Source organism: Anastrepha obliqua, chromosome 3 (assembly GCF_027943255.1).
Source record: "Anastrepha obliqua isolate idAnaObli1 chromosome 3, idAnaObli1_1.0, whole genome shotgun sequence".
In the NCBI taxonomy this organism is placed as follows: Eukaryota; Metazoa; Arthropoda; class Insecta; order Diptera; family Tephritidae; genus Anastrepha; species Anastrepha obliqua.
In genome coordinates this window covers 82317320-82337578 of record NC_072894.1, presented here as the reverse complement: position 1 = coordinate 82337578, position 20259 = coordinate 82317320, and the positions used below count along the sequence as shown (strand labels likewise).

The 20259-nt window shown below is 36.0% G+C and overlaps 1 protein-coding gene and 1 non-coding gene across 3 annotated transcripts; one reads left to right on the top strand and one right to left on the bottom strand.

The window, feature by feature from the left end:
- Window positions 1-1478: 1478 nt before the first annotated feature.
- On the bottom strand, window positions 1479-20109 carry LOC129240405 (uncharacterized). 2 transcript variants are annotated; one of them, XM_054876173.1, is made up of 14 exons: window positions 19966-20109; window positions 19775-19797; window positions 19576-19706; window positions 16482-16595; window positions 16209-16426; window positions 15918-16128; window positions 12115-12231; window positions 11921-12051; window positions 11444-11853; window positions 10943-11387; window positions 10412-10847; window positions 5081-6098; window positions 1793-2042; window positions 1479-1730 (listed from the first exon to the last, which is right to left on the bottom strand). In XM_054876173.1, the coding sequence occupies exons 3-14, from the start codon at window positions 19675-19677 to the stop codon at window positions 1532-1534; spliced, it is 3651 nt and encodes a 1216-aa protein (XP_054732148.1). In that variant the 5' UTR covers window positions 19678-19706; window positions 19775-19797; window positions 19966-20109; the 3' UTR covers window positions 1479-1531. The 2 variants fall into 2 exon arrangements, with proteins under 2 accessions (XP_054732148.1, XP_054732149.1); XM_054876174.1 differs by lacking the exons at window positions 16482-16595; window positions 19966-20109 and having other exon boundaries at window positions 19775-19954.
- Window positions 4051-4248, top strand: LOC129243273 (U2 spliceosomal RNA). Its single transcript, XR_008582269.1, has one exon. It is a non-coding gene; the product is annotated as a U2 spliceosomal RNA (small nuclear RNA).
- Window positions 20110-20259: the final 150 nt, after the last annotated feature.

Sequence of the window (20259 nt, the reverse complement as noted above, 5' to 3'; positions counted from 1 at the left end):
ATTGGGCAGAGCACACTTAAATTCCAATCGGAAGTCATGCTTTTATCCGACCATATTTTGCATAGGAGCTGATGCATGCACCTTACCAGCTCCTGGACGCCATGTTTGAATAGCTTAATCGGCAGTCTGTTGGCTTGCGCGGCTTTGTTGTTCTTTAGCGTTATCGCTATTCTCACCTCGTCATGGTCGGGTTTCGGAACGACAGTTCCCAATCGTTGATGACGGGGATCCTCACATTATCTGTGACATACACAGTTGTCGCTATTTAACAACTTCGAGAAATGTCTCTTCCTTAATTTAAGGTTGCTCTGGATGTCAGTCACCAGACCGCCGTCTTTGTTCTTACAGGTAAGCGCCCCGGTCTTGAAACCTTCTGCAAGTCTCGAAACTTTCTGTTAGAATTTTCGGGCGTTGATGGAGTGCACTGAAGAAGTATGATGGCACAAGATGGTTGAATGGGGCAGCTTATCTTTACATATAAGACTCAAGTCCTACGGGGGAAAGAATTTTATGAAAATTTGCTAATTTGCACATAGATGCCGAGTAAGAAATGTTTTTTTTTGTTGCTGTATTATACAATTTTTTTAAACCACTGATAAGATTTTTTACAAAACCCCTCTAAAGAAAATCCTGTGCCTGCTGAAATCGTTAAAGTTGTGTTCGTTTCTCGTTAACTTTTGTCGTGTATTTTGTATTTGTAAAATTACAAAATATTTTAGCCATAATATAGAGGGACCCACTTAGGCCTGGAGGACATTTTGATATCACATGTTTAGACTCAACGTATCCTTTTGTAAATCTCAATGTATTGAAACCACTTGGTCTCTCTGATACACGATAAAATATTGTTCATAGTTTCTGATTTCGAGGCTGCCGGACATCTAAAGAGTTTAGACAGCGATGTCGCGCGATGATACCAACCACTATACTGGTTGTTGTTGTAGCAGCATAAAGAATCCCCATACTTACATACGGGGAATGCTGCTGGAGTGACAGTCCTTGGCCGGATGTAAATCCGGGTCATTTCGGTAACGTCGTGGGCTAAATTTATGAGGGATCTAGTTCTGTGTAACCTAAGGGATCAAACTAGTGGGATCCATTGTCCATCTATTGTTAGTTCGAGCGATATAGACTGACTTGAGTGCTTAAAGATAAAGAGATGCCCACACAATGGGTAGAGTGACAGAGTTTAAGATTACTTACTACACCACAGCCCTCGAGAGCTTGATGACAAGACCAACGTGGCGGTCTTCCGGCTTGGAGGGCTCAGCTGACACCCGTGCCCAGGACAGCGACCTGTTGGGGATATCAGCACTATGAATAGCCACAAGGATTTCCCCAGGACACAGCTTTCTCCAAGAGGAGATGGGTTTCGTAAGTATAGTGTTATAGGTTTTACAGATACCCGGTAGAACCGAGTTTCAGTTGTTGATACCCTCCTAGGCCAATGCTCTGTGAAAAACAGGGTTCACCACTCGTGATGGAATTCCATAAACATATATTTAATTATTGATACTTCATTATAAAACTACTACAAATCCGATACCGTGGAAATATCTTTGAGTAAATTTGCTGTGGTTTCGTTAATAAAATTACGCCATTGTTGCGTAGCTATGGAGTTAGAGGATTGTTGAAGGTGCTGAATTTTATTCTGCGTATCCGTTTCAATTTCTTCCAATAGATTGATATTATCTAATACACGTAAAAGGGTATCAATGTTTTGTTTAAAACTGTAAAAAAGAGAGAAGAATTATAACTATAACAACTGAATTTGAATTATGGAAATAAGTACCATTCAAACTGTTGTGTTTTTCGTCGATAAGCATCATGTTGCCAATCTAATTGACGCGCGAGTCGTCCAATGCTTTCCCGCAGCTCTAATAATGACTTACGCTCCCGTTCAACCTCGTTGATCACACGTTCGGCAACATCGCAAATTTTTTTAATATATGCGTTTGCAGAATTTCTATTTATATTTGTCTCCATATGTTCTAACAGTAAATTTAAATTACACTTATGTGTGCTGATCATATTTGAGGATTCTGCAATAAGATAATAAGTAAACGAAATTACAATTAAGCAAACCTATTTACATACATACATAAATATTTTTGTAAGGAAGTATTTTTTTTCAAGTAAAATTTTTATTTTAATTAATGCATCATTAAAGGTATTTTTTTAAGTAAGCAGGATTAGAAAGTCTCTTTGACAAAAGTCCAAAATCATTTTGGATGTAATTAAAAGCTTTTGGATGCTACTATGTCCACAAAGCAATAAAAGTTTTTTGGTTGGCTGTTTGGTTTTCTTTTAAAAACATTAAAGTTGCATGGTTAAAATCTAGCTGTGGGGAATATATAAATAATAGGCTGCCTCTGAGCATCAGATCGTTTTTTACAGGGGGTGCCAGTTATTCGGAAAACCGTCAGATACCCACAAATTTAGCGAAAGAGTGCTTTAGATTATAATCACAACATATCTTCTTAATTTTTACAAATTTAAATTAAACAAATAGTGAAGCTTCATCATCCACTTTGCAAAACCGGTAGACGCTTAATTCAACTAATTCTAGTTTCCTGAAATGATAACGAAGACTACAACGCCCACTCTATCGAGGTTTAAGTTGAGCGAATGAGAAACTGTTTAACCTGCCTCTGTTCTGGACGCTCCATTCAGTGTCGTGCGAATTTGGTAACCCCACATGGAGTTTTGAAGTAGCGCCTATTTTCCCAAGCCAGTTCACCTGTTTGGTACGATCATAACCTTCATGTCGTGGTACTCAATCCAACAAAACGGCGTTCTTTGCTTGGTTGCTTGACTATACAATAAAATCCAAATAAACTTTGAAGGAATACATCTCCTAAGGTATTCTTTGCGACAGATTTCTATGCCATTGAAATAGTATCGGACCGTCCATGGGTATCGATCTTCTAAAGTTCATCCCAAAAACACCCGCACTCATCCCACCATCCGTTAGCTTTGACCTATCTCTATGCCATATTTCCGAGTCAGGTTATAGTATGGGTTACCTGACTCCCAGAGTGCCCGATATAAAATGGTTATCTTTCATTGCGAATATGTGTGAAACTTAAAATTTTTTGGTCAGGAATATTGTTAAGCCTAAGTGCTCCTAAGGTAGCCTCCTTCTCTATCATGATAGGGTATTTCTATAAATGTAATGAGGGCATTCGTGGAGTAGGTGCTCATCGTCTCAGTAACGTCGATGCACACCAATCTTAGCAATTTACTTAATTTAGTTCTTCCAGCTCTTTGTCTGGTTTTAGGTCATCATCCTAAGGCAGGATAAGTGACAGTGGTAAATGACCACTAAGTCGTTTTAAGGGACAGTGCTAATTTGGAATTGTGTCCGTCAATTTTTTATTAAAAAATCCTACATTTGTTAGAATCAAGTTAAAAGCTAGGGATTATGATGCAAAGTTTGAGGAATTTTTCCAATTTTTGAAGTGAAAACTTCTTTAGAATCGTTGGGAGTGATTTGAGAAAAAGTGAAACGAAAAAGCGACCCTCTTGGCTATGAAGCGTTATATTATATGTTGATATAAACGTAGCGACGAACTAAATAACTTTTATTTTTTCTTGTGATTCGAACCAAGGATTTTGGATCGGAAGCTCACATGGCTAGTCGCTCGGCTACCGCGCCATGCTGTCGGCACTGGTCTAAAAGTTATTTAGTTACGAAGCGTTATATTATATGTTGATATAAACGTAGCGACGAACTAAATAACCTTTAGGCCAGCGCCGACAGCATGGCGCGATAGCCGAGCGGCTAGCAATGTGAGCTTCCGATCCGATATTCTTGGTTCGAATCACAAGAAAAAAAATTTTTTTTTTTTTTGAAATTTGCATTGTAGGACATTTCTGATTATTTATTGAAAACAGGTTTTTGGCTTTTCTATTTTTGGTTTAGATACTGAAAGTCAGTTTAAGTGAATCGGTATAAATATTTCGTACATTAATTTTTGTGAGCGTGTAATTCTCAAAAGGTTTATTAGAAAATGTATTGACAAGGTAGTTTGTTGGTTGTGTATGGTTATCGCTTCTCGGCCTTATGGCTAAGATCAAAGTGTGGTATCTGTTCTTATCAGCTTAACATCTGATAGATCCTCCATCCGAGGACAAAAAAAGTTAAACTGATTTTTGGAAATGGGCGGAGTGTTTTAGGCGCTTGCTCCACCTCTGCCACGGGTTGGCCCGGTATTGCAGTACCGCCGGGATTTCGGCCCAAATTATTGAATAAATACAAGAAGAAATATACTAATACATTTAGCTTTGGTGGGAAGAGAAATAAATTTTTATATGAATACAAGTAGACGAAAATGGAAGAAATTTGTAAGTCTGTTTCTTCGGTCCGTTTGGGTATTTTTTTTGACAACATCGAAACCAAAGCATTTGTATCAAATTTTATCTATCATAAGCCACTCGTATCATTTGTTGAAATTGAAAACATTGAGGATGAATAATAATAAAATGAAGAAAATAAAATATGAACTTTATAGCAATATTATAATGAACCTATAATTATCCCGCTCCTAATGCTGCTTTCGTCTCATTTTCTCTCAGTTTGTTTTACGGAAGGTTTCACTTCTATCGTGTCTAACCGTTAGACTGGTATTTTTTTTTTCTTTTTGTACAAAGTTTGAAACTTGGATTTACATATATGGATTTTGTTTGACAAAGACTTATGATTTTATAAAAAAATAAAAAACTTTCAAGGACAAAAAAAAAGAGAGGCAGGATCGGCAATGAAAATAAGAGCTTAATATATAACGTTGTGAGAGCAATTATGGCAGACCACTAACTAATGATGGAAGGTGAAAATATGGAGCTTCCTCTTAAGTCCGCGTGCGTATTTCTCATCTAATTATCTACGCCCATTAAATTGATTGTTCCCGGCAAAAGCAGGTCAAAAAATTTAATGCAGATGTAACAATGATTTGCATTCTGGTTTGACCCTTCCGAAACGAAACGTTTCCTTTGGGCCTTATAGATAGTTTGATCAGGGGTTAAGTAATGTTACTACAATAACTGAATAAAATCTTTACGAATAATATACCAAAAATACCTTGTCTTAAGGCTTCCGGTGTTGGGCCGGATTTCATAAATTTCACGGGCCTCTGGATGGAATTATTCAAACTATATTCTTTTTTTTCCTGTACTATTGTTTTTGTAGTTGTTGTAGTGGCTCGCGAACAACTTTTTGAGAGGTTTATGGGTGTGTTCGATGAGGCTGGTAAATTGACGACACATTTTTGATGTACAACACGGCCTTGCTGGGTGACTATCGACGTTGATGTGGCGGTGACTTGGCGTTTAGTTACGCTGGTGGTCGTTTGCAATTTTTTTAACGGCGGTTGTGGCGTAACAAATAAGGTTTGTGGTGGTTCCAAGGGCTGCGCAGTTGGTTCGAATCTATCACTTGAATTGACTGATTGTTCGCAATCACTGTCATTATCAGACCGTGAACGGTATATACTAGATTTATGAGGCTTCAACATGTTAAAATCATAAATTTTAATAGGTAAATCAGAGGGTTTTTGTTTATTAGACGACTTCAAAGTATTGGTCGGGTGTGTTATTTCACCAGGTAGAACTGTTGACTCACACTCAGATGAAAGCAGCATGTCTGATATATCAATCAATTGGGAAAAATTTGGACAATCGCTAAATTCTTCGTAGTGATGTACGGAGGAGTTATCTTTGTGGTATAGATTCTGGCGACATTCTTGTATATCATTAATTTTGTCCTCAAATACTTTAGTGACATCTGCTGAAATATTTCGATCATCACTTTCATCTGTTTCATCACTAGTAACGTTAATTTGAAATGATTGTGCAGACGTTTTTGGAATCTCATTTGGATTTAGTGAAGTATTTAATATTTGACCGACTTTCTTTCTGGCAAAAGTTCGGGTGAGAGAATTTTGTGCCACTTCGTTTTGTTTATATGACGTACAACAACGAATTACCACATCTGCAATGTTTTTTATATCTGCTGAGCAAATAGTAGGATTTTTGTGAAAAGATAACTTTGTAATTTTTGCCGGTATACTTGTCTGCCCCTTCACTTCGTCAAATGAATCCTTATGAAAAATATATTAGAAATACACAAAATCAGATAAATTTGGCATATATTAACTATATTATGGATTGTCGTATATACATATTTTCATCTGACAGAGTAAAGCCACTTATTTTTTGGACACACACATCATATGCTTTTAAAACACAGTCGCTGCTAGGACAAAGTAATGGGAAAAATGAATCTTTGGGTAGTAGCTTGAAAATTCCATGAGCACGACTTCAATGCGCACGTACTCGCATCTTCCACTGAGGTAATAATCGGTATAGAGTAGTCAGTCAGACGAAATCTCTTAAGGGGGGACCCTCATTTATCGGGTCAAAAAAATCGATTTTTTGGAAATAATTTTAATCTATTCTACAACTATTTAAGAATATACTTTCAAAATTTCAAGTCGATATCTGTATTTTTGAAGGAGTGACAAAATTTTTAACAGGACGCGACGGGTGGCCTGATCGCCTGTATCCAAAACTTTAAACGCGTTTTTCTCGAAACATCATTTTTCGATTTTGTGTACACAATTGAGAACGCTGTATTGAACCAATCAGGCTTTACAATAGCTCATTTAAAAGATAATTAAATTGTTTTCAATGTGACATTAAGTGTTTTATAAAAAAAAAAGATTTTCATATTTTTTTGTAATTTTAAAGTCAATTTTTATGCATGAAAAATCACTTTTAACATAAAACTGGGTAAAAAATATCAATTTCGACATTTTTTTTTTTAAATCAAAATGTCACATCGAAGGTATTATCCTAAAGTTTTAAAAAAAATTTGGTTTTTTTATTTCAGAAAAAAATTCAGAGCGCTAGAATGTACACAGATAGAATGAGGTGCCATGGACGAGGTGTATATTTCCATACTTAAAATGTTTTTTTTCTTCTCCGAAAATTTTTGTAGACAGTCAAGACATTTATTAAAGTACTTTATGAATTACAAAACGTTTGAAGTTATTTTACCTGAGAAAAAAATTCCCAAAAATGATGCATTTTTCGACCGTCTAAATGAGGGTCCCCCCTTAAACAAAACTAGGGAAGATTTTGCACAAAAAGGAAAGTTATCATGAAGAAATACGAAAGCACTGAGCGTACAGCTTCAGCTAAACATGGTTGAAAACTGGTCAAAAGCAAATGGGCTAAGCGTCAACCCCAATAAAACTGAACTCATCCTATTTACCAGGAAACACAAAATTCCTAATATAACTCCTCCGACTCTAGGTGGAACGGCACTGTCATTCAGTGATGAGGCCCGCTACCTAGGTCTAATACTAGACCGAAAGCTAACATGGAAGGCAAATGTCGAAGATAGAGTAAAAAGGGCGACAATAGCACTATACTCTTGTAAACAGCTAATAGGACTAAGTTGGGGTCTCTCCCCATCTATCGTATACTGGCTTTACACGGCAATTGTCAGACCAATCCTAACATACGGCATATTAGTATGGTGGCCAGCTTTAGATAAATTGTACGTCAAAAGAACCATGGCACACGTACAAAGAATGGCCAGTCTTTGCATCTGCGGGGCCCTCAGAACCACACCCACAGATGCACTAAATATTATTCTTAACATTTTACCAATAGAGCAGTACGGTAAGCAAACAGCTGCCAAAGCAACTCTCAGACTAAGAGAAATCGGCCTACTCAGAACGTACCAAAGAGGGCACTCCTCAATTTTAGAACAATTCCCCTGCATTCCCAGCACAACGGATTTCTGTAGGACCAAGGACATCAATTTCGATAAATCCTTTGTCACAGTATTTCCTTCCAAAGAGGAATGGGATAACGGGCTCATTGTCAAGATAAATGACTTAAACATCTACACAGATGGCTCAAAACTAGACAACCAAGTAGGCGGAGGGGTCTACTCCGACAAACTCGGAGTATGCCAATCATTTCGCTTGCCTGATCATTGCAGTGTATTTCAGGCGGAAGTCACTGCCATAAAAGAGGGACTTAAAGAGATAAAAACGAGAGTATTATCCGCAAATGAAGTCTTCATTTACTCGGACAGTCAAGCAGCAATAAAAGCGCTGGAATCAAAAACACACTCGTCAAAAACAGTTCTAGAATGTTTTAAACTACTAGATGACGTATCTAAGTGCTACAAGATGCATCTTATCTGGGTACCAGGCCACAGAAACATTGCAGGAAATTGTAAGGCGGATGAACTTGCAAGAACCGGTACAACGCTCGGTCTCGAACCGGATAAGGCGCTGATACCCATGCCCATAGCCACTTGTAAATTACTTATAGACAGGGAAACCATCAAAAAGGTAAATACAATCTGGCAAAACCTCACAACATGCGAACTAAGCAGACAGACATGGCCGAACTGGAACAGCGGTCGATCGAAGATCTTGCTACGATTCAACAGAGAATCTATAAGAAAAATGATAGGTGTTTTAACTGGTCATTGCTTAATAGGCAGCCACGCTAGAAGGTTAGGACTCCCTTACTTCGATTTCTGTAGAAGCTGTCTTAATACGGAAGAAGAGGAAACAGTCAGACACCTTTTATGTGAGTGTGAAAGCCTAGCTATGAGAAGGCTGCGCACTCTCGATACAGCATTTCTAACCGATGTAGCGGACATAGCCCATCTAAAACTAACGAAGCTCTGCTCGTTTATTAAAGCAACCGGATGGTTTGAAAAGGAACACGTAGAGTAAGGATAAGCTCCAGTGGTATCACAATGGACCTGCCGAAGGTCTAAGTGTGTCTTGCGACAACCACCCTACCTACCTATTGTTTGTTTTACTTATTTACAATTTAAAAAATATGTTCGTATCAGCTATAAAATGATACGCCATCACTTTCTTAACATCAGCTGTATTCACGTAATTTGGCAACTAAATTTTTTTATTACCTTTTGAAAATCAAATGTTAAGACAGAGAGAAAACGCCAAGATATGTGTATTTATACCAGTTGCTTCATTTGTTCGCCAACGCTAACGCTTCGCGAAGAGGCCTAATATACTGGTCCAAACAATCGTAACAGTTTTACCCTGCCTTTGACTTCTGTTAGAAAATAATGTATAGGGCTCATTACCGAGCCGAACAGAGGCTACACTCTCAAAGGACTTTTGAAATGGTTAATTTAAATCGTACATGCCACCTACTTACTTTCCACTATCTTTGTTTTGTGAACCACCACAGCTATACGAACGTTAAATAAAATTCAATAACTGTGTGTCCTCTTGCTAGGCCCAGTGAGGATGTACAGGTTCTCGAAACATAGTCTTAACGCAAACTCTATCACCGATTTTGTTTACGTTTTGTAAGTCCTTAATGAGCTTCCAGATTTTGCTTGATCTCATCTGTTGATAGCGGACACAGGAATTCGCGATAAGTGCATATTCGCCAAAGAGTACATATTCGATGGTTGCGAAAAGCTGTCGAAGTAGCCGATTATGGTTGATAGCGATAATATAGTCCTCAATCCTAAGTACGCTGTCGGACACAGGAATTCGCGATAAGTGCATATTCGCCAAAGAGTACATATTCGATGGTTGCGAAAAGCTGTCGAAGTAGCCGACTGCGGAAAGGCTTTGCAGTTCTTCAGCGATCGTGTTATGGTTTTGATTCCACTACCAGTCGCAGTAAGCATTTCCAGAAGCATAAGTTTAAGCAGCAGTTCGTAGTCGACTTATAAGAACTGCTGCTACAAAATCAAGCAATAATTTATGACTTTTGTACTTTAACTGCAGCTATTGAATCACTGGTAAAAATTACTTTACAACGGAAGTATAAAGTATGTAAGTCTTTACGAATAAGCTATACATTTTATTATTATTTCATCCACCAAATTGTCTCCTTTCATTATTTACTCTAGCGATTGGACTTGCTGTTTAATTTAGTTTGGTTTTAGTTTGGTTTCTCCAAAGCTGCTCATTGGTTCGCACACGAGTGATGTTTGGCTGAAGTATACCCCTCTGTAGATGCAGCTATATTGACCTCATGGAGATTGTAGAGATCTTTTAGACCGTAACTTATGGAAGCACTAGGATGTACCGTCGAAATCATCATGGATCTACCCAGTTTTTAAGGCCTGAACAGGTTTTAAGGTGACCTATCCGTTTCGAGAGTGGCACCGAATGTAAAAATATTAACGTGGAACACAGCAAAAATACTCGTCTGAACCAGGCTTGGCTAGATAAGTTCGGAAGAAAACGAAACAATACTGCTGCAATGTGTTATCTCCGTCTGGTTTGACCGCCGGCTAAAAACTAAATATGTGTGCTTGATCTACATGTGTGTAAAGTGTATTAACTTATATATACGAGTACGCGTAAGTAAATTTATTGTGTTGATTACCCACCATACATTGCAATCGCTTCCTTACAGGTTTGGTCTGCGCTAATTGAGAGTTTCTTCCAAGTAGAAACGTACTGGACACATTTTTTTTAACAGCACGTGGTAAAGGTTTTCGAGATTGCTGGGTTTCGGCGACATTGTTTGTCTGACCCTTAGAATTTCGTCGAGTCTTAAATTTACGATAGGATCCTCCTGGCTCGGCGTCACTAACAGTGAGGTTCTCATATTCGTCAAAACCCAGATTTGATGAACAAGAGTTGGTAGGGTATATGGTAATGCTATTTTGCTCATTCGCGTTTGAATCAGAGTTAGTTATGTTAATCACTCGATTGTTGTTTGTACTGATTTCTGTTTGGTTCAATTCTTTGCTTGAATGCAACATCGGCTTGACTTCATTAACTTGTTTGGACTTCTTTAAGGAAGCATTAGTAACGTCTTGCCTATTAAATTTATGTTTAATTATTGAATTTTACACTTAATTGAATTATACTGATTTACTAAACCAAAATAATATTCAAATATAATTAATACAAACCGGGCATTTCGTTTTCGACACATTCGTTTCGTTTTGCTTGAAATGGTTTCACTTTCAGAATTGGTATTCAGAGTTGTAAAGAAACGCCTTTGGGATGGCTTAATAATAATGTCATTTAAAGACCCACTTGACTTTTGGGATGATAGCTGGGATTCTGAAGCAGATGTAGAATAATTTACTAATTTTGCAACAGCAGTTTTTTTAATATTATCCATCAAATGTCCACCACAAAGTTGTTTTCCTGTATTCCCTAAATGTGATAATTTTTGATGATTTTGTTCCTCATTTGGTCTTGAAGATTTTTTAATCATACTAATATTATTATTCTCCAAAGCCACAGGATTGACGTTTTCATTGATTTTCTTAGAAACGTCTATCAAAAACTCAAAACTTTTTGGAAATTGTTTAGAAACTGCCCCCCTATTCGATGGACTTGATTTAGAGTCTAGGATGAGAAAATGCTTAGCAACATGTTTACATGTTAGATATTCATATAAATACCTGCTTGAGTATTTGATTGTTGTTGCCGTACTCTGGTAGAGTTTCTGACTTCTGGTGGAGCGGAGTCTTTGCTTGCAATATTTACAATATTTGCAAAGTTGTTGTTACTTTTGAACATTAAGTCATCAATTGCTATACTATTCGTGTTTGCAGTCGTTTCCTTTACATTCTCCATACATTGGAAGGGAATTGGTGTGGAAGTTTTGTGTAATTTAACAATCGATTCATTTCTTCGCCGGTAGGGTTGATTGTAGTATTTTAAAACAAATTTGTTTTCCAACAATCGCATAGCTTCTTCCCTTGGTAGGATAATTTCAGCAGTTGTTATGCCAGCGATATCGGGAAAATTAGTCGATTCATTACCATGTCGAAGAGGTGCTTCAAAATGTATGGAGAGGTTTAAGTAATTGCTAACATAAATGTGGAAAATAGGTCCATTTATACGTATAAAACCGAAATATTTCTATATTATCTTACAGTGATAACTTTAATATTTGCAGATTCACAGAGCAGTTTGTAGAATTTGTTTGATTCTTTGTTTGGCAACATCCATTAAATGAGAGTGTACGAGGGCAGTAATTAAAATCCATCCAAAAGTCATCCGCGTTCTATTGGTTAGTTGGTATAAGTTATTGTGGGGTATAATTACCATATTAAATCTAGACATTTACCATGGGTTTAAACAATTCAATACTGTCTCCGAACTTAAAAGATTTGCAACGAAATGAGTAAACCAAAATATTTTTAGCCAAATGCATGTTATACGTATTCAGAAGATCCCGCGCGGTCTATAAGAACGAAAGATTATTGGAAAAGTTTTTTAATTAGTGCAAATATACAAACAAATACAAATATTTTAAACATTTTATATTTATTCATGTAATGTTAAGAATTGATTTTATTTCGAAAACACAGGTAAAATTGAGACGTAATACAAACATTTTGCATTAAATCAAATAATCCGTAAAACTGCCGTTATAACGACTACTACCTGCAACCTAGCCGAATGAATGCAATCAAATCGAGTAAAATTATTAATTGCAAGTTGTTGCTTTATAAATGATAGCAAGTTCCAGACTTTGAGTTGACCAAGAAAGAACAGCTAGATATAGTGCGATTCCCCATACATATACAGGGAATGCTACTGAAGTGATAGTCCTTGGTCGGTTACAAACCTGGGCGTTCCGGTTACGTAAAACCGACTGTCGTGGGAACGAACGAGCACGAGAATTCCTTGGCCATTATATTGAACCAACCTCAAAGCTGTTGGTAGGCTGCATTATGTAACATTGTAGGCTAAGCATTTTCTTCCCTCATACTAAAATGATGACTCATCGGTCCACAATATGTTATACAAAAGCTCTTTTAGCTTTTGAAAGCATTTTCTTTCAAAGGCGTGAACCCTACCGAACCTATGGACGACATGTTCTTTAGTTTGCATATTATAATATTTAATATATTGTGGCTTCATTTATCTTCTTTCCAATCAACTCATGGACTGTCCTTAATGACTCTTATTTGCGCAACTGTTTTATGCACAGTTCGTTTTTTATTTATTATGTTCCCGGTTGCTTTTTTTTTGCGACTTCGGTGACCAAAACACTTTTTTTCAATTTGGGTAACAGTTTCAATAGTATTTCAACAATATGCTTCTTTGTTTTAATATTTTCAATTATTCATTTTGCTGATCGAACCCTAAAAGCAAAACAAATCTATACTAATATTATAAAGAGGAAAACTTTGTTTGTTTGTAATGAATAGGCTCAAAACTACTTTACCGATTTTAAAAATTCTTTCACCATTCGAAAGCTACATCATCCACGAGTAAGATGGATCATATTTTATTTCGGAAATAGGGCTCGAGATATAGGTCAAAACGTGGACCCGGGTAACCTTCGGATGTGTATGTACAATATGGGTATCAAATGGAAGCTGTTGGAGAATGCTTTAGTCCAGAGTATCTTTCATGCCGCTCCGTGACTAGGGTATCGAGATAGAGACCAAAACGTGGACCCTAGAATGTGTTTGTACAATATGGATATCAAATTGAAGCTGTTGGTGAATGCTTTAGTACAGAGTATTTTTCATGCCGCTCCATGACTGGGGTCTCGAGATATACGTCAAAACGTGGACCCGGGTAACCTTTGGTTGTGTATGTACAATATGGGTATCAAATGAAAGCTGTTGATAAGTGCTTTAATACGGGGTAATTTTAATACCTATTGATGACTAGGGTCTCGAAATATATGCCAAAACGTGGACCCGCCGTGTCTTTGAACCGAATTAAACCAAACTTACACACATTGTTAAGTAGGTATTGAAGATGATTTCCGTATAGTTTGAATACCTATTGGTAGATAGGGTGGACCCGGGTAACCTTCGGACGTGTATGTACAATATGGGTATCAAATGAAAGCTGTTGGTGAATGCTTTATTACAGAGTACTTTTCATGCCGCTCCGTGACTAGGGTCTCGAAATATATGCCAAAACGTGGACCCGCCGTGTCTTTGCACCGAATTAAACCAAACTTACGCACATTGTTAAGTAAGTATTGAAAATGGGTTTCGTAAAGTTTGGTTGTAATTCGGAGCACTGGCAACGGGTACAGCGTTCTTTTGAACCAGCCATAATGTCGCTTACTTTTTTAACGCTTGGGGCGGAACTGAACTGCCAAATTGACAGTGTGAGTTACAATGTGTCAATATTTCTTTCTGATTTGGATGCCATAAGGAAAAAACGTAAGTGCAACATGTAAAAATTGTTTGTGAATTTTTTTGGAGTGGATTTTGGAACAGTGAATAATTTCTTACGAAATTTGAGAATTTAATGTGAAATCCGAATGAAATTATGTGTTCGTGGAAAAAACAATTTTTTTCGTTTTTTTTTTTTTGAATTGAAAAATATAAATGGATAATGGTTAAAAAAGCTCCAATGCTTAATAAAACATATAAATTGAAACGAAAAATTCATGGATGATCAGGAAAAAAGACGATTGTTTCTTAGTTATTCATATGCGTTGATTTGAAATTTAAAAACAATCTTCTTTTTTCCTGATTTTCAATTTATATTTTATATTTACTCAAAAACAAATAGAAAAACAAAAAATATTGTTTATGCCAAAGCGCTTGAATAAAGAATAAAGAAATAAATAATATGAAAATCATATATTTTCTGTTCTAAACCATATCTATTCTATTTTAGTGTGCCCAGCGAAGGGGGCCGGGTTTGCTAGTACTTTTTATATTGTTGAAATACATTTGACGTTAGATACTACACCTCATTAAGTTGGTCTCCTTGCCGCGGGGATGCGGCTTAAGTGCTGGTTTAGCCCCCATATCATGAGGGTTAACCCACCACGAACTAAGAGGGAAGCTCCACATGGGTATTGGCTGGCCAACCATCTGGAGAACGGCGGATGTCAGTCACTGATAGCCAAGCGGCGATAAAATCCCTCACAAAACAGTCGACAACCTCCAAGGTAGCCATGAAATGCCGCACATTTCTTAACGAAATGGCCGAGTCATTTCACCTAAAGGTAACATGGGTTCCTAGCCATCGCGACATTGAGGGTAACTGTAGAGCCGATGAACTAGCGAGACTCGGCACTAAATTGTCTGATGAGTACATAGATAATGACATAGGGATACCGTTACAAACATGTAAGCTACTCATCCATAAAGCAAACGAAAGATGGCGTAATGAAACCACCTGAAAAATCGCCCGTCAACAGTGGCCGACTCTAAATGCTAAACGCACAGACTCTGCTAAGCCAAAATAAACACAGTCTTAGCACATTGATCTCAGTCATAACGGGCACTGCCTAATAGGTAGACACGCCCAAAGGATGGGTTGTGCAAACACATGACTTCTGTAGAAGTTGTCTAGATGAGGACGAGGAAGAGACAATCTCGCACCTACTGTGCCACTGCCCTGCTCTATCCAGACGCAGGTTTACTATTTTGGGTAAACAATTTTTTAATGAGTTGAAAGATCTCAGTTCTACAGAAATAAGAGATATTTTAAAATTTTTGAAAAGCATACACTGGTTTTAGGAGAGATAGGGACAAGCTTCCCACGCGGCATCACAATGGGCTATGAGCCTGAGTGTGTCCCACAGGACAACCGCTTCAACCTAACCTAACCTAGATACTACAACATTAATGTGAAATAGGCCGCCATTTTCCTTGACTTTTTCCTGGTTTACTATAATCGGAAACTCTAGATATTCCGTAAACATTTTTCAAAAATGCTTCCTAACAGTTAATCGGAAAATTCTATAATGATTACATACATCAATATAAAAATTCTCTGCAATATTTGAAACAAGGGGTTTAGCGACTTTCTAAACACACGAGTCTTAGTATTGGGGTGTCTGCAGATTTCTTAACAATAAGTTTTTAGTTGCCAACAAAACGTGTTTTAATCCATATGTATTCTAAATTTTAAGGTAGTTCAAACCAAGTTTTATCTTACGTTTTCGAATTTGGCTGCATGATAGTTTGCTACAGATATCGCCGCGGTCAGCTTACTCTTCATGACAGATTTGTCTACACATCGAATGTTATCAAGTTCATTTTGAAGGCGTTTTGAATCTACACACTTTAGTAACATGACTAGTAAACGCAGCGCCATCATTTGGGTGTTGAAATCACCAACGAAGGCAATTGGAAACCAAATACAAGCTCTAAAAAATGTGTTTATGAGTACATATGTACATATATATGTAAGGAACGGTAAATAAGAAAAGGTTTATTGTATACTTACATAATGCCAGTTTCGAATGTCGCTATTTTCTCAAGAACTCCTGGTCGAACGTTGCTCAACAGCTCATGTATCATTTCCAATAACTGGTAATGATAAGAGACTATTTCTTTTGCTTTGTGTTGTAGACAACCAATCATATATGTTACGGCAGAAGGAACAATTTTTTCAAATTGTTCACGAACACCTTCATTTTGAGTAATAATATTTGACTGAATATTCTAATGTGATATAAAGAATAATTAATTAGAACCTTTTTTATATAAAAACATTTACCAAAAACAAGTTCAGCCACGTTAAAATCAAATTATACGCTTCCGATTGCTTGCGTTGCAAAGATTGCTCTAATATTTGGAATCCCAAAAGCATATCGTAAAATAATTTCTTTTTCTTTAAAAAATAAAATTATGTTAATATGCATCAGTTACATAGTAGAATTAAATTTGTTGTTTAATTAATGCAAAACGTCACTGTGTTTTATTTCTAAACTATAAGCGAAGATAATGTCCAACGTGATGTTAATTTTTTAAAATTTTAAACTACTAAGTTCCTAAATTGATTGTAACTAATGAACTTGGTGTAACAAAACCTAAAAATATTAAAAATTTGTAATCCATTGTGAAAACAAACAAATAATAAAATTTTGGGCTCTGCTGTTTCCGTGGCGCCGCAATCTTATGGTGGATTCTTATAAAACTCGGCTGGAATTTAGAATAATGTATATTGGGCAATTTTTGGCAAACTATTGTCTTTATTAATGAAACTTGGTGGAGATGTTAGTGAGGTGTTAAGGAACACTCTTTATAACTCCAAACTAGTTCTACGCAAAAATACGTTGGATTGCGTAGCCGGAGTTGGACTGATGAGGGTTATTTTTTTGAAGCAGGGCCAAAGGCCGCCCACGCGATAAGGAGTTCTACGCAAAAATACTGTGTTAATTAATTTAATTTAATTTTAATTACTTTATTATTTTTTGTGATACGCTTAATATCATTGTTTTTAAGTTTAAATGAGTTGTATGTTTTTATTTTCAAAATAATTTCTCAACTTAAAATTACAGTAAAAAATACTGCAGTTTTACAATGAACCTTCTACTGAACATCCCTGCATACGAACTTCGTTTTTATTTCAGGTGTATGGCAACACCAACTTTTCGCTAAATGAGAGAACTTTTAACGTTAAAATACTTAAAAACTATAAGCCTCCGGCAGGTTCGGTTTTCAGTTTTAAGATGGGGATACACCCCTCTATCCCCCACTTTTAACCTTTTTTTTTCAAAGCGATATACATTATACTAAAGTTTTCCCAAAAAAAAAAATAATAATAATGAAAGAAACATCTGTAATTAATTTTTTTCGTTTCAATGATTTTTTCCGGATTTTATATATGAAAAGTAATTTGAAAATATAAAATTCTTCGAAATATTACACAAGTTCAAAAATATCCAATATAAAATGTCTTTTTTTTATATTTATTTATTTTGGAAATTTAAATTTCCCGCCTATTCAAGTTCTGACTATCAATAAGGCGAATTTTCATGTGTTTTATAAAATTTCGAAACTACCGCCAATATTATCAATACCGCGGTTATCAATATTGTTCAACACGATATTTTTCCAACGTCAATTTTATTATAATTTTGCAACATGTCAGGTAAACACCCCACTTTACACCCTGACTTAGAGAATTTCAATATCTTCGAATCTTTTCATAAACTGATTAGCAGTGAAGATAAAGCTATTTCTTTTTTTGAAGAAATAACCTTAATACCTTCACGTAATTCACCACCACCAACATGTTGTGGGCTCCCAATGTCCGTAGAAAAGTCCTCTGAAAATAAACTTGGTTGGATATGGAGATGTTCATCAAAAGGTACAAAGAAGAAAGGATCTAAGTCATGTCGTAAGATAGTAAATCCGAGTATTGGTACCTTTTTTAATAGTACTAGCTGTCGCATTTTCTTTCGAGAAGTCCTCGCAATCATCATTTGTTTCGTCATCGAGATGAAAATCAGTGATGTGTACGAGAACTTACTGTCTTGGCGCCAATCGAATGATGACTCCCAAATCAGTTGGCACACAATTGTCAATTACTTCAGCTATTGTTGTGAAATAGCTGAAGTCATATCATCACACACTGATGTTGTACTCGGGGTCGAAGGTAAAACGGTCCAGATTGATGAAACGTTTCTAAAAAAAAAGAAAATACAATCGTGGCCGTATTACCGAGCAAATGACAATAACTGTCCTCGGTTTATATTGCAAGGAAGGTAAATCTGGTATTTTCTTTAAAGTAAATGCGAAGAGCAAAAAGGAATTATGGCCGTATATCCAAAAGTATGTTGATCACAATACTTCTAAGCTATGTACAGATAGTGCAAAACAGTATCAAGGAATTGAGCAAATGTTTTCTTACTCAACTGTTCATTTGCAGACAAACCATAGCAAAGGAGAATTTGTGAACAAATCTGATAAGACAAATACGATCAATGATTTAGAGAACCAAAACAAATTGTTGAAAAAAAGTATTAAATGCCGTAGAACACCAAAACTTCTTCATCAATATATGAGTTTATATTGGTACAGGAAGAATGTTTTAAACAAATTTGGTGATAAAGGTTTCCGAATCATGCAATTCCTTTTAGACATCAAAAAAATGTATCCAGGAACTGTGGACGGCGTTTTAAAAGATGGATTGACTTTGAAAGAAATCGATCCTCCTACATTACAACCAGAAGTTGAAATTTTGCTTCCCCCAGCAAAACGGCCTCGCATGGAAACTAATGTAGAAGAAGACGATGATGAAGATATTGATGCAACATTTGAATTAGACTTATCTCATTCTGAGACACTGCCAGATGATTTTTTTTGAAGTCTGAGAACAGTTTTAACACGCGTCAAAAGAGTTGAGAATTTTTCATTGGATTCATGGTAAATATTTTTATTCTTTATTACAATGATAAACTAGTCGTCTTTTTTCCCCATCCATATCGTAAAGAAAGATAATACAATAATCGATGATAAAACACATCTCGAAAACTAAACGAGATATCGAAAAATTTTACTACTATACATATTTTGTTTTATCACGCCGAATTCTATCGAAACTGAAGAAAAAATTATTATTATTATTTTTTATTTAATATCTCGAAAACTAAGCGAGATATCAAAAAATTTTACTCTTTCATTTCGTTTTCTTTTGTCGAGTTCTATAAGAATCCGCGCCAGAAACAGCAGTATTGCCTAAAACTTTCAATAAATTTTTTTCTCGACAAACATGTTATGTGGTATCATAAAGCCATCATATTAATATCAACCAAGAACATGATTCAATAATAATAATAATTGAATCATGAAGCAAGAATACATACCAGCGTTTTTGCTGCAATCGCTGCTTGTATTTTTTCAATCGCTCCCGTTATGTCAGCTAGGCAAGGCGTTATAGCGGTAAAAATGCCTCCGCGCGGTGCCATTTTGAAATTAAGATGAGGATGATCGAGATCTGCCGGTTTTCAATCAGTTATTATTTTTTTTTTTATATTCTTCATGGTTAATATTTTTTTAACATACCTTTTCAACTGCTCTGTTAAAAACTAAATATATTCAATTCAATAAATTCTCTTGCAAACGTTCATATGGAACAGAAAAAAAAAATAACAGGAAATAGCAAACTTAATATCATAGATGACTAGATGAGAAATTTTTTTCATAGATGACTAGATGTGAAACTCTTTTTATTATCTATGCTTAATATCACTTACTGGATTTGAAGCATAGATAACATTTGAAGTGTTTGAAGTTTAAAGTGCTGCCCATCTGAAACTGCGAAAATAATAAAACTATGTTCGACTAAGATTGTTTTTTGCGGCAGTTTCGTTTTTTAACAGGCAAATCCATTAAAGATGGTGGCATTAGACCAATAACAGGATGTCACGTCAAAGTAAAAATCAAATAAGTGATTTATTAATTTAAAACCAATTGCGCAATCTTCATTATTTTAAATATTTACAAAAAGCCTTTTGAATTTAAATTCATTATAAAATATCAATTTTCAA

What these genes read in the sequence shown, in the direction of transcription:
- LOC129240405 (XM_054876173.1), bottom strand. Translation starts at nt 19,677, where the DNA reads ATGGCACCGCGCGGAGGCATTTTTACCGCTATAACGCCTTGCCTAGCT. An exon ending in CGTGGCTGAACTTGTTTTTG is followed by an intron (nt 16,427 to 16,481) that starts GTAAATGTTTTT and finishes ATATCACATTAG; the next exon opens with AATATTCAGTCAAATATTAT. An exon ending in AAAACACAACAGTTTGAATG is followed by an intron (nt 1,731 to 1,792) that starts GTACTTATTTCC and finishes TCTTTTTTACAG; the next exon opens with TTTTAAACAAAACATTGATA.